The sequence below is a fragment of the Haematobia irritans genome, chromosome 5 (genome assembly GCF_050003625.1).
Source record: "Haematobia irritans isolate KBUSLIRL chromosome 5, ASM5000362v1, whole genome shotgun sequence".
NCBI lineage: Eukaryota > Metazoa > Arthropoda > Insecta > Diptera > Muscidae > Haematobia > Haematobia irritans.
The window spans coordinates 61,318,381-61,345,558 of NC_134401.1; the positions used below are offsets into that span (position 1 = coordinate 61,318,381).

Consider the following 27,178-nt stretch of genomic DNA (forward strand, 5'->3'; position numbering starts at 1 on the left):
TTTCAGATTCGTATTCTACTCGGGGAGAGCTGTCTCCACCACTACTTGGTATATCCCCCCCATGCCGATTTTTGGCACAGTGGCCCAAATACTAAAATCGGCCCAAAATCTGAATTTCAACTTAAGACCGAAATTTCTCAAAAACTGTTAACCAATTGAATAATCTGATTTCAGATTCGTATTCTACTCGGGGAGAGCTGTCTCCACCACTACTTGGTATATCCCCCCCATGCCGATTTTTGGCAAAGTGACCTAAATTCTAAATTTTAGCTTTCAGTTTTATAGTCCAATTTTCGCTGACTATGTGGGATTTTCAATAAATCTTTGTATTTTTTCCAGCACTTTATACATATTTCTATTAAATTGCTTTAGCTTCGTTTACATACAGGATGTTTCGCATTAAAAATTAATAATTTTATTTAATATTCATTTTTCCTTCCTACGTAATTGAGCTATGTTCATTATTTAGCTGAAGTTTTGTACAAAGTGAACATAGCTCGGGTTTTGTCTCCGCTAAGATAAAGTTAACTTTAACTTCACGGACATAGTTTCAACAGCTTCCTGTCTTGTATTTTTTCCAAGAATTATGTATTCCGGTTAACCTATCTATCTTTATGGGAGACTACAATCTTCTCGATCAAATCGCAGGAAGAAGATAACTCAACTGCGTTACAAGTATGCCACATCGGAGTATCAATTCCTAGTCAGTAAAATAAGTCTTTGGAATAATTTTCCCACCAATATTCACTTAATAAGCAACACATTCCAATTTAAGCAAATACTACAATCATTTTTTAATAACCAAATTTAACTTTTTTCCCTTGTGCCTATTTATTATAATATATTTTTTAAGTTCAATAAAAAAAATTTGTATACGAATTATTTCGTTATTAATGTAAATTATTATATTTATTTTATATCTTGCTATGCGTTTTAGAATTATGTTTGATACACAAGTGCACTTATGGATGCACACCACTGTAGCTAGGCTAATTGCTACAGTGTGTGTTTATTCAACTCTATAATGAAACAATGTGTATGTGTTTTTTGTTGTTTATTCCAATCAATATGTATTTTTTTTTTAAATATATATTTTGTTTATTGTACACATATATATATATATATATATGTAATGTTTATAATTAAAGGATGTTTTAAATATGCTGGCTCTTAACTGTTATACTGGATGCCATTTATAACACTTCAAACATCTTAGTGCAGATACATTTATTATAACAGTTGTTGTTGCTTTTGAACATTTAAATGCAAATACATTCTGAATACAATTGAATTTCTATTTGGATTTCATATAGTGTTTGGCCTAAAAGGCTGCCATAATTTGGGAGCGTAATGTCCTCCTAGGCTTCCTTATTATAAAGCCTTATGACTAAGTACAACAAAAACATTAAGGCATTCTCTGGCTCCTATTTTGTATGGCCCATCCCTGCCTGAGTGCACCAGAGTTGGTTTTTGTGAGATTTGGACATATTCCGTTTTGTTTGTTTAAATTTATAAATACTAAAGTGTTTAGGAATCATTCACAAAAAGCGGGCAATAGAAAAAAAACTACAAATAAGTTTTTCTGTGTGTTTGTTTTTTTTTTTTAACTCTTTATGATAAAATTATTTAAAATTAAAAAAAAAGACTCATTTATTTATACTTACGTCTTCTCAAAGAATACCCAGTATCCTTTACGTGTGTTGTTTGTGTGTGTGTGTTGTTTTTTGTTAACATTACAAATTAATATTAATTTTAATATAAAAAAAATAAATTTTTAAGCTTTCCAAAAAAAAAAAAAAAAATATACGAAAAAAAGCTAAACATTAGGAGGAAAATAGTAGAAAAAAAGTCTCATGATATGTATGTAACTGAGAAAAACAGTGGTAGGACATCCCTCGAAGGATTCCTAAATGTATACGAGAGTGGATGTAAATGGTGGTGTGCATATGAGAGGCTACCGCCCCTTACACCACCAGCTATCCATTTTGATTGACACTGATATGCTTTTGGTCGTACGTCCGTCCGTCCGTTCGTGAGTGCATTTACATTTGTATGTGTAGTATTGTTCCGTTCGTCCGTCCGTCCGTCCGTCCATTTCCTAGCTTCCATTGACATTTCCCTATGGATGGGTATAAGTTCTGGTTTAAATGTTCTTGCTTAAGTGTCTATGGATGATTTAATTTGATATCTTCTTATTTTGTTTTCTTTGTGTATTTGTTCTTGATGCATAATCCTGGCGAATGTGATTGCTCTAATCTCTCGACTCTTTAGAAGAGCAAGGAGAATAGACTTCTCACACCGGTGGAGGTACTGCCGGATCCTAGCGTGAAGCCACTGCTGGTTTGCCTATGCCTCGAGGCATGGCTGGAAATGTTAGAACGGACACGCTCGTAGCTGGCAACATCCTGCAAACGAAGAAGAGAGATAAAAAAGGACATTCAATTTAACTAAATCGTGTGCAAGGATTTCAGTTGACATAACTGATCTAAGGCAAACTCAAGATGGTGACAGTGACGACAAATTTTACATTTGCTACAAGTGTTGTAAATCGAGAGTAATCTCACCTCTTTGTCGGCATTGGACAAAATGCTGCGCATGGAATCGGCCACGGGCCATTTCTTCTTCATGACCATATTGGTGGGTGGATCATGGGTGGCTCCAGCATCCACAGACCAAATGGTCACTGTTTGACCGGCTGTTACTTTGGTGCCACGGGTGAATTTGAAGGCCAACTCTTCATCGCCAGCAATGCGGGTCAATTGCCATCCGGTTAGATTGATTTCATCGGTACCTTTGTTGTGCAATTTAATGTAGCGACCTTCGCTATCGGCTTCCAAGATTTGTAGATCACCCTTGGCGGCAGAATTGACTGTGAAATCGGCTAATCTACGGTCTTCGGATTCATCGATTACAGTACGACGGCGTTTGACAGCACTACCACCGGCACTGGCACCGGGTGTGGCGGAACGACGACCACTAGGGGTCACACGACCTGAAGTGCGATAGGCTGAACTGGAGCTTACAGACAAATGGGTACCATTGGAATAGCCCGAGTCAACTTGCGAGGTATTGCGAGAGCTTGAGCTACGATCGGGAGAAGTGATATTGAGACGTCTCTCCTCACCACCCAACAATTTGTCGTAGGCAGCAATTTCCAGATCCAAGGAGACCTTGATATCCATGAGATCTTGGTATTCCTGTAATTGTTGGGCCATTTCATCACGCATGCGTTGCAATTCAGCTTCCAAAGAGGCCACATATTGGTTATGGCGAGCACGTTCGCTATCCAATAAATCTTCAAGTTCACGGATACGGGCCTAGAATAAAAACAAAAAACAAAACAACACTTTAGCCTTCAGGCCTTTATCATTTCTTTGGCCACCACTTACATTCAAAGCCGAATTGGTGGCTTCCAAGTCTTGGATCTTATTGTTCATGCCATCGATCTTGGTGCGCATCATTCTCAACTCTTCATGGACATGGGCTGAAGCATTATTAGCACGATTGGCAGCAGCCTGGAGATTCTTGATCTCATTGTCGTACAACAACTCGATCTCTTCACGATTTGCACGCATTTGCGACTCGTATTGGTCTCGCAATTCCTGAAGGGATTGTTGCAATTTAGCCTCATACTCCTTGGACAAGCGACCATCCAATTCACTAATCTCAATTTGACGACGAGAACGGGTCTCAGTGAGTTCGCGAACATGAATTTGATCCTTGAAGCTAAGCTCTTCACGCAAGCTCTGGTTTTGATTTTCCAAGTCGACACGGGCCAAAGTTTCGGCCTCAAGTTGTTTGCGTAAATCTTCCAATTGTTTCAAAAGGCGGGCATTTTCGGCAGCCAATTCCTTGGCCAAGTCATCGGCCTTTTTGCGATCGGCCAAAGCTTGATTGTATTTGCCATTGATCTCATTGAAGCGACTCTCATAGACGCGGGCACTGTTTTCAGCCACGGCACATTCTTTAGTTTTCTTTTCCAATCTACGAAAGAAATGAGGAGAAAAATTAGAAATATGTCACCAAAACCCAAAAATATTATTTAAATTAGTCCATAAAAATACAATTTCTGATATGCTAATGATGTGGTGAGATTTTGTTTTGTTTTGTGTTTTTGGTAACCATGTGTTGTTGTTTTGTGTTTTGGTTAAGCTGGTTTTTAAAATGAATCCATTCCCAATTTAGATTGTGAGGGCAAAATGACGTCAGCTTCAAATTTGAAATACCACAGCAAAACATAAAAAAAGTTGTGCTCTAATGTTTCTAGAAACTTGTTTTGCTTTACAATAATCAGCCATTGATGGTAAAATATTGAATAAAATCATTAGCATGATTGACTTAACAATGGCCCTTGCAAGGGGCAAGGGGAAAAGGTGTTAAAATAGATATCTTACAAAATTTGAATAATTTTTCAATATTTTTCCAGCTCATCTCTAATATATGAGGAAGAGAAAATTACCTTTTTTGAAAAGCACAAAAAAAGAGACAATTGTTTAAAAAATTATCATCAAGTTTCCTTGTCATAGCAAATGACTGGTGTCAACCCTAATGATCTGCCTAATGATCATTGTGCTTCCCCTGCCCCTTATGTATAAGGTGAAAATTAATGGATATTTTTTCACAAGTCAGCCATAAGTGTTTGTATTTCGTTAATCTATTTTCATATGACAAGTAATTTATGATGTTCTGCTGCTTAAAAACACCCTACACTTGTTATTCTCGATTGCGATAGGAAGATTTTTATTTTCTAACGAGGGAATTTTGCCGCATATTTTCTCTTCGTTTTATTTTGCACACGATAAGGCGTTGACTGTACCACTCAACCAATCGATTAGGCGCGTAAATTTAGCGAACAACCACAAAAACATTTTTGTCTAAAACAAAACTCATCATCATAATTTCTCTGATATTTCTTTTTTTGCATATTTTTACTTTTTTTTTATTTGTGGGGCGGAATTATTTGATGTTTGATTTGTGGGATTCTCTTCAAAATTTGTGCGTATAGGAAAAATACTCAGGGCTACAATAATATATTTTTATTTTTAAAAATATTTGTCAAATGGCTATATATTTTTGCAAATTTTATTATGCTTTTATTTTTTATTGAAATATGTGTGGGAAATCCTATTGGATCATAAAATATAAATAAATCTTGTTTGCATAGTTTTGGTGTTTCATTTTCACATTGATTAATATCTGCTTTCAACGAAATTGGCGGTTGATCAGTGGATCACTAATTATCGCCTCATTATACCCTACATCATTATGTGGTATGATCACAATAATTTTCAATTCTATTTTACAGCTTGATGTCAAACAGATAACTTGAACATCCGAAACACCCTGGATTTTTTTTTTTAATTTTCGATGACACCAAAAAAAAAACTCGTTTTGGGATGAATTTAATATAGTGCCTAATATTGACAGAGCCGTCTTATACCAAAACTGAAAAGTCGGTTAACATGGCATGAGGAGATGAAAAAATAGAACAAAATTGAACGAAATTTTATAAAATGGCAACAAAATCGTTTATTGGTTCCCCGGTTTGAGGATCACTTAAACTTGTTTTTGGCAAAAACCAAAATTCGAGTACAGTATCAGTATCGATCCACTAGATGGGTTTTGCTAATTATAAGGAGACGACCTTATATTTACACAAGTTAATAATACAAAAAACCTGATATGTCTATAACCTCAATTTTCGATGCAGCTTCGTAAGTCCAAGGTTAAATAATGAACTTTTAAATATGCATACGGACATGGCTGTCGTTCTGTCTAAATATCCCCATACCAGTTAGAAACTTAACTGATTCAAATATCCCTCCATAAAATCTAAATTTTGTACTTTTGGGCAATTTCAATCTAAATATGTATATGCTAAAATCACCTTTGAATATTGCAATCAACTAAGTCACTCGATGAGTAAAGCTTTACGATTATCTTTCAAATATTCTCTTGCTAGAGGTATAGAATTCATTCAATTCGTGAAATATGACTAGGCAAATAATGTTTTGAATTTCTCTACTAAAATTATACCAATACCCCATTTGGGGGGTTTCCATCCACAAAGAGTGAAGAGAGCTGTTAAATGAGTCAGTTATTAAGGTTTTGGGGCCAGTCGAAGCTAATCAACGGTTAACATTACAATAATTTCAATGATATTATTATCATATTCTATAGTATCTCTAAGGGCTAAGTCATAAATTAAATGTATATCCCCCCTAAAAGAAACTTATTTGAGTTAATTAAATAAAATATCAATAATTATTTCAATTTTAGGTATTTCAATTTGAAAGGAATACAATCGTTTGGACACTCATCTCAGAATCTCTTCCCCTACAATGGGTTAAGTGCTGGTTATTAATTATTTGCCATAGTATTTTTGTTTGGTCTTCCCTATTTATAAATTATATACATTTTTTTGTCATGGAACAAAAAATAGAACTATTTAAAAAGATATGAAAGTATTTCGATGTCCCTGCTCCCCACATTGACAACGCAAACATCATCTAATTCAAGGTTATTGGCGTGTTGTTGTTGTTTTGACCATACATAAAGTCATGTGCGTTTCCATGCCGGCAGGCTAGGAAAACAACAATAAAAAGTCAATGCTAAATATATACACACAAAGAGAAACAAAATGAAATTTTTGCTCATCTCATGCCAGGAGATAAAAGCTAATGTCTCTATAAAGCTATGCAGTAGTTGATAATCTAAATATTTGTTTGTGTGTGTGTATTTGCATAAAATGATTGAGTTTAGGCTTGAATAGTTTGATCGCCATATACAATCAAATCACTCTCCTCGAACACAAAGGGTGATTTTAACTGGAGGGGGTATATTACCATACATTTGCAAAATATATGGACATGGTTGTAATGAAGAGCTGTTGATTTAACCCATCATCATAATATTTATCCATGATGATTTTGTAATGGGTTTTTATAGACACAAACACACACACACACACATACAGAGAGACTCTCTGAGAGTTTTACACTCGAAAGAATCCACAGTTGGCTGTAGCTACGTATATACGCATATTCATAAGAGAATGTAAACATTTCTGCCTGTCGGCATGAGCTCATTATTTATTCACAAATGAATGTTCATTCATGTTCTTTGGTTTTTCGTCGATTGTTATTTATATGCGTTAGTAGAGGGAGGAGGGGTATATTGCGTCGATGTAAGGCCTCAATGTAATATAGACTGTTTTGGCTTTTATTGTTTATTTTCATAAGACTGACATCATCGTAGCTTTTAAAAGAATACAATAACGTATACACCACACTTACACACACTCACGCAACCTTGGACCAGCATGTATTATACTTTACGGGGATACTCATACGTCCCTTTGTACAATGAGGGTTTGTGGTGTAGCTGGCTTAATCGCTTTTATTGTTAGAATTATTGAAAAGGTTTTATTTGTATGGCCTTCAAAGTTAAATGACCACCATCAATACCCAGTGTCTAAGGAATTGTGAAGAGGTTTACTTTGGAAAACAGGTCTTTGTTGTGTTTTAGTCTTAAATTATTCGGATTTTTGTTTATTTTTGGATGAAAAAATATTGAAGTTATCTGTGTCATCATTTCAGCTTTTTGGAATTTTATTGAAATCAACGAATTTAGTTAGAAATTGGTAGAATATTTTAAAATGAAATATACTCGGAATAGGATGTCAAAGGGTAAACGACACATACGATAATTTTTGACAGGATAAACACAAAGATGTTTTGGCGAGGATATTCTTACTAAAACTAAGTTCAGGTTGGGTATATTCTATATTGATCTAGAGTGTGAATAACTAGGAAATATTAAGTGCTATATCAATTCACTAAAATCTCAATAAGCTTAATTTAAAGTAAGGTGCAAGTGAAACAAAATTAAACAAATTTAAGTTAAATAAAATACAGATAATTAAATTATATTGGAATAAATGAATAAAGTAAATATTAAATAAATTGAATTAAACAAATTTATGATAATTTTTTTTCAATTAAATTAATAAAATTTTATAGAAATTAACAAGGAACAATAAATTAAATTGCAATAATAGCCTTTTATCTATTCTAAACCATACAAGTTAAATTAATTGAAATATAATAATATTTTTAAATTAAAAAGAAGGTAATTTTAATTTATTTTAACTGGATGGTATAAGTTTGAATATCTGTAACTTAGATAGATAGGGGAAATTAATGTACCGCTAATCTAGAACTCTCTCACAACACTGCCACAATATGCTATGTAAAGTAATTTCTATTTATAAAAATTAAATTATTTTTAAAAACTAAATAAAAAGCTAAAATCTAATCAAAGAAGCTAAGCCCAATATTTATTGGGTATTTTTAGAATTGTCATATTATACGTGAAAAAAATATGGACAAATTAAAAAAAAAAATACTCACAAACATCGCCAGAACAATTCAGCGATATTTGGTATAGTATCGAGTTTCTAACCCCAATTCTTGCCATTACACGCTTTCAATAAATCAAAACATCTGTAATATATTTATCAGACGATATTTCTGTTTGGTGTTTAATTCGATGTGGCAACTCTGGATTCGCAATGTAAACAAAAATAGTTGCATAGAATAAAGACGGGTACATGTGTGTATTTCTAGAGAAACATCAACAAAAAACATATGTGAGTGGTTGGCGTTCTTCACCCTGATGGCTTTTCACTCAGCCCTCTCCTACCCCACCTCTAGGTGTTGATGTTATTTAATTTTCCTATTGCATTTTGTTTAGCTAACCACCTCTATTATTGTTTTTATTACACCTCACTTTTGTCTATACACACTTATACATACAAAAAATACTCTCATACGGAGAATTTGGAATTCGTGTAGAGAAAAGTGTGAAGTTTTTGCTGTTGCGTTTCATGAGAATAAACGACGAACCGACGAAACAGTCATAAGAAAACAAAAAGCTTACCCAACTCGCTCACACCAAAAAAATGTATAAAAAAATAACGAATGACATCATTGGCAATGTTTTTAGCTGAACATTTGTTATTTTGGAAAGACTTTGGCTGACTGACTGACTGGCTATGTAGCTGTTGTTATGTTTTCTTTACTCTTTATGTGATGAAGAGATGCCGACAATAATGCCACCGACGCCATTGACGCCGCTACAACTTGCAAATCGTGTAACAAAACACAACGAATAAAGGCATGACATCATTTACTGAACTATATTTCCATAAACTTGACAGCCATGGCTATGACACGTCAGTGCGAAGGCCCTTGGCCCTACACAAATGGAACATATGGCCTTTTTTTAAGATTGACATCCAATGTGAGCTGTATAGTGGATGTAAACACAAAAACTTGTGGGTGGATAATTTCAAATGAAGGCCCTTCATAACAAACAAGATGTAAATGTTTAATCACCATGAAAATAGGGAAGGTCGTCAGCCCCTTTCCGGTATTTATAATTACACTTGTTTTGCCGCCTATTCTCTATTGTCACTTGTTTTTCGTAAGATCGAATATTAGATCACTGTCTTCTACAGCCCTCATAAAAGATTTCAATGAGAAATGTTAGTAATTTCACCATTTCAACAAATCAAAATCTTCATACGTACTTTTGCTTCAATTCATCATTCTCCTCCCACAAACGTTTAATGTCAATTTCCAATTTGGCCTTTTCTCTGGAGGTGTCATCCAGCAATTTGCGAGCAGCAGCTAACTCCTTTTCGTACAGGGCTTTAATGTTGGACACCTCGCGGGTTACATTGTCTTGGGCCATTTGGAGTTCTTGGGTCAAACGATTGTTTTCATTTTCCAAGTGTCGCATACGATCAATGTAGCAGGCCAGACGATCGTTTAAGTGTTGCAATTCCTCCTTCTCCTGGAGACGGCTGGTGCGTGTGGGACTGGTAGGGCTGGCAGCCCCTAATCTGTTTCCACCTTGTGGTGTGGAATTGGAGGCGCGAGAAACGCGTGTTGTGGACATTGTAACTCGTTTCTGAGACATTTTCGGTTTTGTTACTTGAGTTTAAGTACAAGTGTATTTATTTTTTTATTCTGAATTGTTTTAATTAATATCTTTTTTTATTTGTTTTTCTATCTCTTCTTCCAAGTGAATTTTTTCAATATATTTCTTTTTAAATAGAATTAGGGAACACGTCTGTTTGCTTGGACTTCAAAAATTCAACTAAACATTTAACCTTAGCGGCATTCAAAATGAAATCATCATCAGCAACATCGATTTGTTCACGAAATCAGTCGTCGTTGCTGTTGTAGCAGCGGAGTTTGTTGTTGTTTGCCTTGGTTTTTTGCAGTGGCTGTAGTGTTTGTAAGCTCTCCCGGCTGAAATTTGACGTTGGTTGATATTGTGCTCACTTGCTTGTTAGTTGTTCTTAATGTGTTGGTTGGTTAGTTGTTCAAAGCAGTTTGTCTCAATTTAGCTCTTTCGTTTGCTAGTAGTGTATTTGCCAGCACTACTTTGCCCTCGCTCGCACCAGCAATTGTCATAGTTGAGGTTCTATTTGTCTGCGCTCTTTGCGCCATAGCTTTCTTCTGCTGACGTTTGTTTAGCTTCTTTCATTCGTGCTAGTTAATTTATTGCTTCTGTGACTAGTTGCCATTTCCTCGATACCAATTGCTTTTGGACCTTCACACACACACACACACCCTTTACCACCAACTCTTGGAAGAACCATCACTATCCACAGTCACTGAGTATTTTTCTGATGTTTGTTGGCGCTATTTCTTCATATTTCTCTTCATTGTTACAGATATCTTGGTAGCACTTTCGCAAGTACAACAAGGCAATCTCTATGCCAAAGAATTTAGTTTATTTACCTTAACCTAAAATCATCTACTAAATGGTGTTACCAATGTATCTGCACATTGGGATAATGTCATCTAAAATTCAATGTAGTCATATGCGTAGAACATATTTCCCGCACGAGTGAAAAATTGTTCTATTATAGACAAGCGTAACATTTTGGTCATTATTCATATACAGAGATTGTCCGAATGGCATTTTTAGGTTTTCGACATTCAAAAACGTCGAAAACGTCATTTACCTGTATAAAACGTAAACGTGCAGGACTCTTAAATGTCTATTCTCTTTATTCCGAATATTCATTCTAATATTCAAATTAAATAATATTTAGACTTAAGCATATCAAATTTTTGGCCTTATCATAAAACAGTTTTCCGAAACAACATACAAGCGGTTTCACATAAGTTGCTCTTTTGATTCTCTCGCTGTGTTATGTTGATATCTTTCGTCAACCCTCCCGGCTTCCATCTCTATTTCTTTCTCTATACTCTCTCTCTCTCTCTCTCTCTCTGTCGCTCTCTGAATAAAATATCACAACATATATATATGTTTACTCGAAATTTGTAAATGTATATATGTTTACATTCACACATATTATTTTTATGAAACATTCATGCCCCAAACATAATATATTCTAACATACTAACATATGTGTCCCAAACATTTAGAGTTAGTTTAGGAACATTACATGTTTGCACTTAAATATATTGTGTTTAAAAATTGTGCCCGAAACACATTTTGTTTATATCGGAACATATGAAAAACATATTTTTCTAACAGTGAAGGTAAACAAAACTCATATTATTCATAAAATGTTCTTCTCAAGGCAAAAACACATTCTCAGGTTTTTCCAAATGTCTATTCTCTTTTTCCCTCTCTTTTCTGAGTATTTTTAATATTCAAATTAAATAATATTTAGACTTAAGCATATCAAATTTTTAGGGAAGCGTCATTAACATGCCAAGCGCATAGCCAAAACGAAAGCATTCATAAGATATCGCAACATATATATGCACCCAGAGAAGGAATATGATCACCTCAAATATGTTTCAAGAGCAAAATGTTATTTTCGGATGGTGACCATGTAACATGTTCGCCCCAACCATATTATTTTCTCAGAAATTATATATCTAGATTCGGAAAGCATGTTATGGCGAAAAAAACATTTTTGCGAAAAACATGTTACATGGTCACCATCCAAAAATAAAATTTTGCTCTTGACACATATTTGAGGTGATCATATTCCTTCTCTGGGTGCATATATATGTTGCCATATCTTATTCAGAGAGGGAGAGAGAGAGGGTAAGAAATAAATAGAACTGAAAACCGAGAGAGTTGACGAAAGATATTAAAACAACACTGCAAGAGAATCAAATGAGAACAATTGGTTGTTGTTGTTAAACAGCTTGTATGGAAAATTGTGCTCATATGAATCTATGATAACTAGATTTAAAATAAAAAGTTTGACAAGTTATTTTCATTATTTAATTTCAACACCATCCCTTAATGAAAATTCTTCAATACCAAGTTTCCTTGTAAACTTTTTCTGCGGAAGTGGTTTCAGGATTTTTGTTAAGATATCCACCGTGTTTTCGGTGGAGGGTGTAAATACCAATTTAATATCTCCACTTTCATGGACCTCCCTGACATGATGAACGGCCTCGCGTTCCGAACTAATTTTTGAGCACTCAAATTATCTCCACACTGAAAAAAAAAACATGACCGGTTCCAAAGATTTTGTCTTTTCATTTATGATTTTGGTATTGATTCCGAGCCAAAGAAGCGGAGAATTGAAGTAAGGACACATTTAAGGCACAATTCTTTTTTAAATTTGAGTTTTGCATACTTCATTCTAGGAAACAAATTTTAATTTATTCATTTTTTTCAGCTTTTTTTTGATGTGGTGCCAAAATCCTATAAAAACATGTTAACGAAAACTTTAATTTTTAAATTCAGACTCGACTTCAAGTAGGATAGAAATTATGCTATAATTAGAGTAAAAATCGTCTTAAAATAAAGTTTTGAAAAACAAGTCCTAATTTCGAACGAATTTTTACTTTGTTGTCAAGATGCAAAAAATCAACAAATTTAAAGACGGTTACATTAATTTTAAAGAATTTTTCACAATTATCAAAGACAGTTTGACCTTAGCCAAACAAATTTTTCTTTCATTTTAAGATACCAATATTTAAGTCGAATCACTTAATTTTAAGAAAAAAAACGACTTTATTGAAAAGATGATCGTCTTTTGGACAAGGAAAAAAACTTTATATCAGAGAAAAGCGTCTCTATACTAAGCAAAAAACGCATTCGTATTTTAAGGACACGAAATCGTTGGCCTCAAGACAATATTTTTTTCAGTGCATAAATAGTTGTCGCAGATTTCACAATATCATGAAATCCTAATTCATTCTACAAATTTGTCAAGTAACTATATTACTTCTTTCGTAGCTGCAGGTATTTCCATGTACTCTGCCTCTGCACTACTTAGTGCAACAGTTTGTTGTTTCTTTGACTCGTACGAAATAGCTGATCCAACTAACAGGGCAACATATACCCAGAATATGATTTGTAAAAAAGTTTTGCTGCATTTAAATGTTTCAAATGAGGATTTTTGTTAAGCTGAGACAATATATTAACTGCATGCACGATATCAGGACGCGTACATCAACGATCCGATAAGTGATTGATATTTGGTTGTGTCTCCTTCCTCGCTAGTAGTGCAATATTGACAGGATCTAAACTTTGTTCCAGGATCTAGAAGAGTATTACATTTGCGGGTGTCCAACATATTATGGTTCTCTAGAAGCTCGCTGATCATATTTTTCTGTGACAACTTCAAAGCTCCAGTTGGTTCTTTCCTCTCTATCTCCATCCCTAGGAAATAATCAACTGGACCTTTATCTACTACCTCAAATTCGTTCATTATCTTTTTTTTTATAATATTTAGACTTGATTCTTTCGAACTTGCCAACAAGAAGTCATCTACATAGACAATAATTATGTTGATTTCACCATCTTTGTTTAATGTGTAAGCACACTGATCTACAGTCCATTGGCTAAATCCAATTTTTTTTTTTAAACTGTATCAAGCTTTTCATTCCATTTTCGGCCCGATTGTTTTAGGCCATAGATTGATTTTTAATCTTACATTTTTTTACATATTTTATACACTTCGCCATTATACTATTACTGACCTATTCACAACAAGCATCTAAGATAAATTTTGTGACACAAATCGGATTTATTTTAAATATAGTATAGAGGCATATAAAATAGTTAAGTGATTCGACTTAAAATTGGTTATCCTAACATGAAAGAAAATTTGGTTTTCTAGGGTCAATTTGACTTTAGTACTTTTGAAAAAATCTTCAAAATTTATGAAATCGTCTTTAAATTTGTTGGCTTTTTGCATCTTGACTATAAAGCTAAAAAGAGTTTAAAAATAGGAGATGATTTTAACACTTTATTTTAAAGACGATTCTTACTTGAAACATAGCATATACTTGCAGTCGAGTCTGAATTTGAAAATTTAAGTTGTCTTTGTGGGAAAAAAATATTTAATTTAAATCAAGTACGCAAAACTCAAATTGAAAAGAGAATTGTGTTCTAAATGTGTCCTTACTTCAATTCTCCTCATCATCATTAAAGTAAAGACCAAATCTTTGGAACCGAGAATGCTTTGTTGTCATAGTGGGAACACGCCTTATACAAGCCCTAGGTTAGGTTAGATTATGTGGCAGCCCGATGTATCAGGCTCACTTAGACTATTCAGTCCATTGTGATACCACAGTGGTGAACTTCTCTCTTATCACTGAGTGCTGCCCGATTCCATGTTAAGCTCAATTACAAGGGACCTCCTTTTTATAGCCGAGTCCGAATGGCGTTCCACATTCCAGTGAAACCACTTAGAGAAGCTTTGAAACCCTCAGAAATGTCACCAGCATTACTGAGGTGGGATAAGCCACCGCTAAAAAACTTTTTGTTGTTCGGTCGTAGCAGGAATCGAACTCAAGGCGGGCATGCTAACCATTGAACCACGGTGGCTCCTATACAAGCCCTAGCTAATGTACGCAAAATTATTTAAAACCAGAGTTTCCATTACATTTGACATGATTAATACTTTCTGTTATAACGCCTGTACCACATCACTATTTCCTTGTGGCATGATTAGACATTAAATTCGATATGAAATGAAATTAAAAATAAATAATAATAGACAACTCGTGGGACCTTTTCGTGTTATTTATTATCTTTTTTTGTTAATATTTTAAAGTATTGGATATACAATTAAAACTTTTCGATCGATAACGAGTATTCAACTCAAAACAATAAATTAATTAATTATTACACTTAATTTGACTGTAAAAAAATGCCAATTGTTGTTTTTTTTTTTTAATTCGCATGACCCTCATAAAACTCAATTTAGTGTTAACAACATCCCATTGTGTATAAGGTTTTGTTAGTTTTTTTTTTGTGCTCTTTTTGCGTTCCACTTTGTCTGCTTTTATCGAGTTTTCGAAATCGACAAACTCTTAGCCTTTCGCTTTTCTTTTGTGCGTATTAGACAGAGATTTAGACAAATTCACTACTTGAGTTTGTGTGAATGTCAGTGGTTGTCATGCCTTCATGCCTACATTTGTGTATGGATATACTACGAAGAAGATACTGTGAACTACGAGCAAAACTCTTGACTTATTTTAGGGCAAACGTTTCAATTGGCAAATGTTTGTGCTCTGCCACGGCCACCGCTACTGCTGACGACTCTGCTGCTCATCTATGATAAGTGCGCATTTACAAGTCAAGATCAATAACCCCTTGGCGAATAGAGAATCTAATGGAAGTTCTCCTCCATGAACATGCCTAATTAGAAATGAGCATAGACTATTCAGAAAATCTTACAGAATGCGGAAGTAAGAATAAACGAATAAATAGGAATATCATCGTGTGAAAATGAAAAAAAAAATCTTTTCGGTAATGCACTTCGTTAAGAATCGGAAATATTTCGGCATTTCATTCTCTTTATTGCATGTTCTAGCATGTTTCTATCAAAATTTGAGATTACTCACTGAGCATTCACGGAACTGCAACGTTAATTGATCGATTGTAGACATCACCAGTCGCCATGTGAGAATAATTATTTATATTGGGATTGCCACATGGTTATACAAAGCATGGAGAGAAAAAAATATTTGTTTATTTGCACACATGTACACTGAATAAAAGTTTTCATTTGAAAAATTAACATGGGGAGCCAGAAAATAAAATTTTTTTTCTTTGTTTTTTTTCTTTTCTTTTTATGATGAGATTTTATTGTTTGTTTTCACATCCTGTAAACTATTTCAAAGGTTTATCAAACAAAATCCAATATCGTTCTACCGAACCAACTTTTTTCGCGTTTGGGAGCAAAGAAGCATTAGTGAATGGGCTTAGTTCTATTTGACACAATTCGGCAATCTTCTATAAGAGTTCTAAAATATGGAAACTATCAACAGTATCGGATCTGATTCAACATAACATATTTATCGCCTAATTTTCATAACTATGGCGACATTATTCTCATTTACAGAAAAAAATATTTCCAAATAAAATGTCAATCGAAAATTAACCAATAAAAACATGAACTGATACAATTAACTTTTTAATCAAATTAAAAAATGAAGTTAATTAAGAAAATGATTGAAAGTTTTTAAATGTTTAATTAAAATATTATTTGCCCAAATTAACAGTTTAATTAAATAAACAAAATAACATTTTATTAAACAAAATATGTGGAAATAATTAGTTTCATTGGTTGACAAATACAACTTTAAGTATAACCGGAACATCCACACTCAAAAAAAAAGTGAACTCTCTGTTTCACTAAAGCCAATTTAACTTTATTTTAGTTCATGGAATTATTATGTTTGGAGAAAGTTTTCTTTACTCTAATAATTTTTTGTGTACGTTAGTTAAATTAACTAAACCCGAGGAAAAAAATATACTCAAATGAAGCATAAAGATTAACTAAATTCGTGTCTTCCACAAAATAGTTCAGAATTTCTTTCAATTTGTAAATTTTACCAAAAATGAGTCCATCATGAACTTCGTATGTCACTAAAGACATTCTTGCAATTTTGAACTCCACTATATCCAAAATGCTAAAATGCACATAATAAATGAATTTCTGCAATTGTATTAGTATAAGTATATAAATATTTATATTGCTATCCCTGCATACAAGTAGTATACTTCGCGGTGCAATCATTATTTTATTGAAATGTATAATTTGAAATAAAATTTAATAATAATACAAAAAAAAAGTTTTTCCTTCAAATTACAAAATTTTCTTTAACAAGTGAAAAAACTTAGTTATGCCTAATAAATTTTCTTGAATTTGTCGAAAAATATTTACTTATTTTTATGATATCAGCGTGATGCCAACGTTTGTAATACTGTTTAGTTAAAATTTTCTACAAATATTAAAAATTTTCTAAAATTATCCGAAAGTTTTCTTCCTGGTGGGTTCACTGTTTTTTCAGTGCATAATAAAATACAAACTTTTTTTAAAATTACAAGAAAATTATATTACCTAAAGGAAAAATTATAATTATAAATAAAGAAGCAATAACATAATAAATAAGTGATAACCTCAATAAAAAGATAATTGAAAGTGACGAAGAAATCAATTAATTTTTTAATCAAGTCCTTTTTTTCTACTTAATTCTGTGATTGATACATTGATCATTTTCGCGATTGAAAAAATTTCAATTAAAAAGCAATAATTGAATCAATAAATTTTGTGATTGAATCAGAATTTTTTCTTCATTTATGGAATTGGATGTAATGCTAACCATTGCACCAAGCTTGCTCTGATTTGTTGGAAATTTTATGCGGAATGCTAAGGAAAAATTATTATTTTTTCTAACGCATCAATTATAACGAAAATATAGGAAAGATCCTGATTACTTTTCGAAGTTCCATTAAAACTTATCGGAAAAACTTGAGTACAAATAATAAAAATTCTTGTTTGGGTAGAAAGCTCTACCAACACTTCATATCGAAAATCTTTCGGTGCCCCCGGGAAATCAAATCTGGAGATCGGTATATATGGAGGCTATAACAAAGCATGAACCGATATATACAAAACTTTCCATAAGGCCCTAAAGTACTTTTAGATTTCCAATTTCCTACAAATAAATATAACGTCGTGTCAAAAAGTCAAATTGACAGTCCGATTTATATGGGGGTCATATCGAAATATGTACCGATAAGCTCATCTTGGAACTTGACCTGTAGGCAATTGTCGAGTTTATGCAAAATTTCAGCATGATAGCTTGATGTATCGTTATTACAACAGACAGACGGACATCGTTAGATCGTCTTAGAATTTCACACTGATCAGATATATATGCACCCAGAGAAGGAATATGATCACCTCAAACATGTTTTAAGAGCAAAATGCTATTTTTGAGTGGTGACCATGTAACATGGTTTTCGCAACCATGTTATTTTCTCGGAAATCATGTAATTGATTTCGGCAAGCAGGTTATATTTAACGAGAAAATAACATTTTAGTGGCAAACATGTTACATGATCACCATACAAAAATAACATTTTGCTCTTGAAACATGTTTGAGGTGATCATATTCCTTCTCTGCGTGTGGTATGCATTTATTTCATACAGTCGGAAATGGAAATATCAGACATTTCCCAACTACCCAGCAAAAAAATTGAAGTTGTTCCACAAACATTTCTTTTAAAGCGCATCCCAGAATTCCCCATTGATTTTTTTTTTCAAATTCCGATACAGTCCATTTGGACAAGTCCACAAACATTTCTTCTAAAGCGCGTCGTGGGATCCCCAAATGATCTTTTTCCAATTCCGGTGATTTGGTATTTTCGGTCTTTTACCAAAAAAATTATAAGTCCGCTATTTGTTGTAGGATTTTGTTGTAAGATTTTGTTAAGTAAGATTTTGTTTCTTTGTAAAAATTTCAGCTATACGTAAAAAAAACCAAAATTGCTGTTAGCATCGTGTTTTATATTTTATATGAATTTTTATATGGTTTTTTTCTGCCACATTTTTACTACTTACCCGATTTGAAATTTTTCTGAGAATGAGTTGTAGACGGCTCAATTTTCTTTAATTTGAGTAGTAGTAGGATCAAATAGGTCAAAGAAGACGAAAGATATGCTCAAAATTGTAAGTGTACCTCCAAAAATTAAAAAAAAAGTTCAAAAATTTGTATCTCGAAAACCAATCGACAGAAAATTTTTTAAAACTCATTTTCGTGTTTAGTAGGTCAAAATCAATGAGAAAAATTATGCTAGAACCAATTCACAAAATGACTGTTGGCTAGTGTTATTTTTACCTCCGATGCAGTCCTTTTGGACAAGTGTTAGAATGTACGCAAGTGAGCTATTTTAAGTGCAAATTTTGGACAATTAAATTTCACAAAAAAAAAATAATAATAAAGTAAAAAAAATTAATAAAAAAATTAATTTCATACCCGCTGGGATTTGAACCTATGCCGTTTGACTTTTTTGCTTCCATGGAAGTTCTTTGGAGAAAGTTTTGCAAATTACGAAAAATGTTTTGTTTATTTTTAATAGAAAAAATATATTTATACGAAAATATATGCTGAAAAAAAGGATGTATAACCCTCTATCACTCATGAACTCCGATTTGTATGATTTTTTGTATTGGAGATGGTAACACAAAAATAAAATACACGTATTTTTTTATTTTCATTTATTTTTATTATTTGAAGAGAAACTCCCACAAATTGGGTGTGTTGCCAAACATTATTTGCCACCAAAAACAAAACAAAAAAAGCGTAAAAATTGTTCAAAAAGAACATTCTACAATAAAGCTCAAACACTTACCTCTCCAATTTATCAAGATTACACACAAAATACAAGCACAACAATTTTTTATTTTGAAGTCACAGCAAACCGGCACTTTTTCGTAAATACCAATAGTCAATAAAGAAATGTCAATTTCCAATTTCGAACGGTATGTTGCCTACAGTCTACACTATGATACAGAGGGATAACATAAAAAAATATTTTTTTTAGAAAAATATTTGATACGAAGAATTGCCGCTGGTGAGATTTGAACCTGCGTTTCTTATTTTTTCGTCCATACTAATAAAGAACATCTCAAGAAGCAGTTAGAATATTATTCTTTGGTGTCGTATTACGATCCTATCACAGACATTTGAATTGACGTTTCGACGCTTTATGTTCAAGGGCGTTTGTGGCTGCGTGTGCTAAGGCGTTCTGTTATGGTGAAAATAAACCCAAGTTCAAACCGTGGTCGGAGCGAAAAAGTTTTTCAAATTGTAAAAATTAGATAATAGAATATTAACAGTGTAATAAAAAGATTGATTGCATTTTTTTTCGCTTTATAAATTTCTTCATTCAAATGAACTTCAAGGGCACAACTTCTAAAACAATTCGAAGGATTCAAAAAGGGAGTACTTCCGTCCAATGACATGTAAAATTCATTGGAGATGATCCAATGCGCAGAGAAGAAACATGATTGTCACAATCATATTCGAAGAGCAAAATGATATGATAGGAGCTATTTTTGCGGCGACCATGTAACATTTTCACCTGCAACCATGTTGGCTCAGTGAACATGGTTCTAAGAAAAAGTTTGTCCTCATCTAAAATGTTATTATATTGATAAAAAGAATTTTGTTTCCATTAAAGATTATGGCCACGATCTAAAATGTTATGGTATTAGTCAGAAATGTTTTTCTTCCAGTTAAAATAACATGGTCACAACCTAAAATGTTTTGAAAAAACTTCATCGTCGAAAAAAGGACGCCACTTGAGAAAAGAAAAAAACAAAATTTATTTTATTTATTGGTTTTTATTTATTTATAAATTAAATCATTGTTTATTTGTATTTACAATGTCGTGCAAGCATACATCACCTATTTTTACACACTCTATTTTGGTTCAATTTCAACAATAAGTAATCATTCCATATTTACTTCGTGCCCAACAAATGTACCAACGCAGACATCATGTAACTGCAAATAAAAATAAATTATACCATATATCAAAATGCAGAACAAAAAAAAAAGGTACATTTTTATACCCTTCACCACTACTGTGGTACAGGGTATAATAAGTTTGTGCATTTGTATGTAACGCCAAGAAGGAAAAGTCTGAGACCCATCGTTTAGTATACCGATCGTCTTAGAATTAAATTCTGAGTCGATTTAGCGATGTCCGTCTGTCTGTCTGTCTGTCTGTCCGTCTGTCTGTCTGTTGATGTATTTTTGTGTGCAAAGTACAGCTCGCAGTTTTAGTCCGATTGTCCTAAAATTTGGTATAGGGTCCTGTTTCGGCTCAAAGACGATCCCTATTGATTTTGGAAAAAATCGGTTCAGATTTAGATATAGCTGCCATATATATTTTTCACCGATCTGGTCATAATTGGCGTGTATATCCACCGATCTTCCTCAAATTCCGTACATCCGAATATTTTATGAGTCTCGAAAAACTTACAAAATATCAGCCAAATCGGTTCAGATTTAGATATAGCTCCCATATATAGCTTTCGCCCGATTTACACTCAAATGACCACAGAGGCCAATTTTTTGCTCCGATTTAGTTGAAATTTTGCACAGGGAGTAGAATTAGCATTGTAGCTATGCGTGTCAAATTTGGTTGAAATCGGTTCAGATTTAGATATAGCTCCCATATATAGCTTTCGTCCGATTTACACTCAAATGACCACAGAGGCCAATTTTTTGCTCCGATTTAGTTGACATTTTGCACAGGGAGTAGAATTAGCATTGTAGCTATGCGTGCCAAATTTGGTGTAAATCGGTTCAGATTTAGATATAGCTCCCATATATAGCTTTCGCCCGATTTACACTCAAATGACCACAGAGGCCAATTTTTTGCTCCGATTTAGTTGAAATTTTGCATAAGGAGTAGAATTAGCATTGTAACTATGCGTGCCAAATTTGGTTGAAATCGGTTCAGATTTGGATATATCTCCCATATATAGCTTTCGCCCCATTTACACTCATATGACCACAGAGGCCAATTTTTAACTCCGATTTAGTTGAAATTTTGCACAGGGAGTAGAATTAGCATTGTAGCTATGCGTGCCATCGGTTCAGATTTAGATATAGCTCCCACATATATGTTTTTCTGATTTCGACAAAAATGGTCAAAATACCAACATTTTCCTTGTTAAATCGCCACTGCTTAGTCGAAAAGTTGTAAAAATTACTCTAATTTTCCTAAACTTCTAATACATATATATCGAGCGATAAATCATAAATAAACTTTTGCGAAGTTTCCTTAAAATTGCTTCAGATTTAGATGTTTCCCATATTTATTTTTTACTAACATTGTGTTCCACCCTAGTGCATTAGCCGACATAAATGTTGAGTCTATAGATTTTGTAGAAGTCTATCAAATTCTGTCCAGATCGAGTGATATTTAATGTATGTATTTGGGACAAACCTTTATATATAGCCCCCAACACGTTTGACGAATGTGATATGGTATCGAAAATTTAGATCTACTAAGTGGTGCAGGGTATAATATAGTCGGCACCGCCCGACTTTAGACTTTCCTTACTCGTTTTCAATTGCACTTTCCTTTTTGTGGTCACATAAAACCACGTACCACTTCTGAATAAATAAATTAACACAAAACACAGTAATTCCGTATTCTCCGTCCATTCCAAGAAAAAATCAACACACGACTGACGCGAAAAATTAAAATCGTGTGTACCTGCTCAATGTTTTTATAAAATTCTTTTCACTGCAAAAAAAAAATTAAAAAAGTAAATTGTCATGTACATGGTCTTTATGGTCATGTAATGGTTCTAGACATGTCTATACGTAACCTATAAAAATACTTTTTTCTCTTCCAAAAAGTAAAAAAATTGAATGTTCAGGAACATAATTTTCCCGACCATGTAATGGTTTCAAATTCTATCATTTAAATAACAGAACATGTTTGCGGCATATGAGAACCATTTAAATGCTTATTGCCAACATATATTTTTCTTAGCTCGAAAATTATTTTTACAAAGACAAAATACATGGTTTTCGCGACAATTACCTACTCTAGATAAGCATTAAATGGATGCGGCAACCATGTCCAAACATGTTTTTTCTGTGCGTGAAGTTTGCACTACTTCCGGATCACAGATTGGGGATCCAAACTACTTTTTTGGAAGCTCTTTTTTGCTGGGATACAGGCTCAAACTTTCTATAGAACATATATATGTGACGCACGCGGTAATACAGGATAAAATAGCAACACACAATTTGTATTTTGCATTTGTATTTTTTCCACGTAAAGTATTTGCATCGTTTTTGCCCGGTTTAGTTGTAGGAAAATGCTCTTGATTGGTATGCCAAGAATGACATACATTTTGTACCGCCCGAGGCAAACCCATTAAACTGCCCAGAACCTCCTTGTAGAACGATATTGGAGCTATGGTAGAAATCAACAATAGAGAGAAGTAGTTTACAGTTTACTTATTATTACATGCAAAAGTTAATTAATTTTACATAGGCGTGTGCGATATGCAAAAAATAAAAATACAAAAAAACTTTGGAAAACAGATGTTGCAACCGCAGATTTAAAATTTACAGTGTAGCTCTTACAATAACAACTTACAATTTAGACGTTGTATCTAATTATACATATTATTTTTCTTAATTTCAGGTATGCTAAAATTTCTTATTTATATATCAAATAATAGGTAAGTTACTGAACATTGCATTCAAATTGAATTGAATTGTTGTTGTGATCCTTTAAGTAGGTGATCTTTAGATGAATCTTTTAAAATTTTATCTCTCATCATGTATATCTTTTATGTTGGACTCTGTTATTTTTGTTGGGTATGATGAAAAAATTTGTGACGTTGGTCAGTCGCATACCACGATATTTGATGTCGGATTATGTCCACCCCAAGCGCTCATAATAGCGCCAATATTCCCATTCTTACATATGAGTCATCATTCCATTCTGTATTGCAAAAACACTTCCCACCCAAAGTTTATAAGACGCATTCTTTATTGCTTAGGAGCAATCAAATGCAAAAGGGAGCGTTTGTTTTTGTTTCGTTTGTAAACTACCGTTTATCACGAAGTGTTGGATATGGTATACTCGTAACCCAATTTTATACCGTAAAAGGGAATAAGCATGACCTTATTTGTTAGCTTTTCCCTAATTTTACATAGGACAAATATATAATGTCCTACCTACATTTGTTTTTCCTTATGCCTAGCATTCCTTATTTAGGGGAAACAATAGCACAATGTTTTTCTTTTCATGAAAATTTGTTTTGAAAGGTCATGACTCGTATTTATATTTATTTAGTTATATTATTTATAGACAAATGTATTACAATTTACTGAATGCAAACAAAAAACAACAGAAATGGTAAGTAAAAGCAAATAAATAATCTCAGAAAGTGGCATACAAAAATCAGGCAAAAACAACATTTATATACATTATTAAATTCTATGATCTTCATCTTAAACTCTTACTGGAACTACTCATTTACCGAAGTACAATTATTAGACATTTTCCCCGATGTGTTTGACGTCGAAGGTAGCCAGAACAGTATCATAATAAATGAAGTGGCTAAAGATGAGATATTTTCGGTACTACCTCAGAAGGAAATGGACTATATAACGCCCCATTTAGCCGAAACTTTTAGGACAAGTCTTAGATTCGCATACACTCTGAAAGCAGGGCTAGTCTTCATACCCAAAGCGAATGCAAATGCCAAGGCATACATATCTATATGTCCAACATCATTCCTGTTGAAGATAATGGAACCCGTGGTTTATTCAGTGGTAAAAAGCAGAATTTCGGGCGAAATGCTAAGGTACAAGCAGCACGCAAATGTAAAGGGGCGATCGGTGGATACTGCCCTACATAAGGTTGCACATACTATGGAGAGGCCTTTCTCTGACGTACACGCTAAGTGTATGTATTAACATTAGGGAATAAAATGTAGTGCGGGGAACTCCACAGGGAGGTATACAATCGCTACTAATGCGGGAAACAACTTAACACGGCCTACTACGGTTTTTATCTACAGAGGGATTTGACTCTTCTGTTACGCGGACAATCTTATAATACTTTTGCAGGATAGTGTTGAACTCTGTTCAACAAGTTTTATTATTTTTTTTTTTGTGTTCTGATCGCTTTGTCTGTCTCATAGTGAAAACTTTCACTCAAACCCTTCTTTAATATTTGTCCCTTTCATTTGACTGAATTAAAACATTTGTTGTACGTACGCAACTATCCACAAATAAACCACTTATACTCTAAACTGAAAACTGAAATCTTGACTTTTCTTTTCTCATTTTTATACCCTCCACCATAGGATGGGGGTATATTAACTTTGTCATTCCGTTTGTAACACATCGAAATATTGATCTAAGACCCCATAAAGTATATATATATTCTGGGTCGTGGTGAAATTCTGAGTCGATCTGAGCATGTCCGTCCGTCCGTCCGTCTGTTGAAATCACGCTAACTTCCGAACGAAACAAGCTATCGACTTGAAACTTGGCACAAGTAGTTGCTGTTGATGTAGGTCGGATGGTATTGCAAATGGGCCATATCGGTCCACTTTTACGTATAGCCCCCATATAAACGGACCCCCAAATTTGGCTTGCGAGGCCTCTAAGAGAAGCCAATTTCATCCGATCCGAATCCATAATTATATATAGCCCCCATATAAACCGATCACCAGATTTGACCTCCGTAGCCTTTTGGAAGATCAAAATTCATCTGATTTAGTTGAAATTTGGTACATGGTGTTAGTATATGGTCTCTAACAACTATGCAAAAATTGGTTCACATCGGTCCATCATTATATATAGACCCCATATAAACCGATCCCCAGATTTGACCTCCGGAGCACCTTCGAAGAGCAAAATTCTTTCCATTCGGTTGAAATTTGGTACGTAATGTTAGTATAGGGTATCCAACAAACATGCAGGAATTGGTTCCTCTCAGTCCATAATAATATATAGCTCCCATATAAACGGATCCCCCGATTTTACCTCCGGTGCCTTTTGGAGAAGTAAAATTCATCCGATCTGGTTGAAATTTGGTACGTGGTGGTAGTATATGATATTTAACAACCATGTGAGTTGAAATTTGTGGATGACAGTCTTTCGTAGAAGTTTCTACGCAATCCATGGTGGAGGGTACATAAGATTCGGCCTGGCCGAACTTACGGCCGTATATACTTGTTTTTCTTATACTGTTCTGGGAGAGAATTACGATAACTAATACTACACTGAAAAAAATATTGTCGTGAGGTCAAAGATTTCATGTCTTTAAAATACGAATACAAATTTTGCTTAGCATAGAAGACGCATTTCTCTAAAAAAAAGTTATTTTCCTTGTCCAAAAGTCGATAAACTTTTCAATGAAGTCGTATTGTCCTTATAATTAAGTGATTTCACTTAAAATTGGGTATCTTAACATGAAGGAAAAAATGTATAGGCTAAGGTCAACTTGGCTTTAATAATTCAGAAAAATTCTTTAAATTTAATGAAATTGTCTTTAAATTTGTTGTCTTTTTGCATCTTGAGTACAAAGCAAAAAATCGTTCAAATATAGGACATGTTTTTCAAAACTTTATTTTAAAGAAGTTTTTTACTTCAAACATAGCATAAGTTCTACTGGAAGTCGAGTCCTAATTTGGAAAACAAAGTTGCCGTTAACTCGTTTTTAAAGGACTTTGATAGCATATGAAGAAAAAAAGCTGAGAAAGCGAAATTTGCTTTCTAGAAGCAAGTACACAAAACCTAAATTTAAAAGAGAATTGTGTCTTAAAAGTATTCTTACTTGTATTCTCCGTTTCTTTGGCTCGGAATCAATACCAAATTTTTTAAAGTAAAGAGAAAATCTTTGGAACCGAGTATGATTTTTTTCAGTGTACAGTCCATTCCAGTACCCTCGGAATAGTACAGATAAAATTATGCCTATTCACTAGAAGGACTAAACTTGCCCCATATATCGAACCTAGTTTTTGGGCAATGTTAGTGTCTGATAATATAAAGTACTTAGGAGTAACCTTAGACTGGAACCTATATTGGAAGAGCTACATCAAAGAGAGGACTAAAAAACCTACAGAAAACCTACAGCGGTGGGCTCTAAATGGGACCTGAATCCAAAGGTGGAGCTGGGTGTACGAGAGCGTAATAAGACCAATCTTGACTACGCGTCGATAGTCTGGTGGAAATGGAGAGGAAGTGCAACATAGAAATTTTACAACGGTTCCAAGAGCCTTGGAAATGATACTGGACTTAAGACCTATGGAGGTTCATATCAAAAGCGTAGACGCCATGGCTGCGATGAAATTGAAGATATTGGG

At 33.7% G+C, this 27,178-nt stretch overlaps 2 protein-coding genes across 3 annotated transcripts in view; one reads left to right on the top strand and one right to left on the bottom strand.

The window, feature by feature from the left end:
* ttv (exostosin glycosyltransferase 1 ttv) overlaps window positions 1–27,178 on the top strand; it is a 441,491-nt gene that overhangs the window by 293,552 nt on the left and 120,761 nt on the right.
* Window positions 1,213–10,168, bottom strand: LamC (Lamin C). Of its 2 annotated transcripts, none has more exons than XM_075312972.1 (4): window positions 9,593–10,168; window positions 3,390–3,984; window positions 2,482–3,317; window positions 1,213–2,405 (listed from the first exon to the last, which is right to left on the bottom strand). In XM_075312972.1, exons 1-4 carry the CDS (start codon window positions 9,982–9,984, stop codon window positions 2,321–2,323), a joined length of 1,908 nt encoding a protein of 635 aa, XP_075169087.1. In that variant the 5' UTR covers window positions 9,985–10,168; the 3' UTR covers window positions 1,213–2,320. The 2 variants fall into 2 exon arrangements, with proteins under 2 accessions (XP_075169087.1, XP_075169088.1); XM_075312973.1 differs by having other exon boundaries at window positions 2,565–3,317; window positions 9,593–10,167.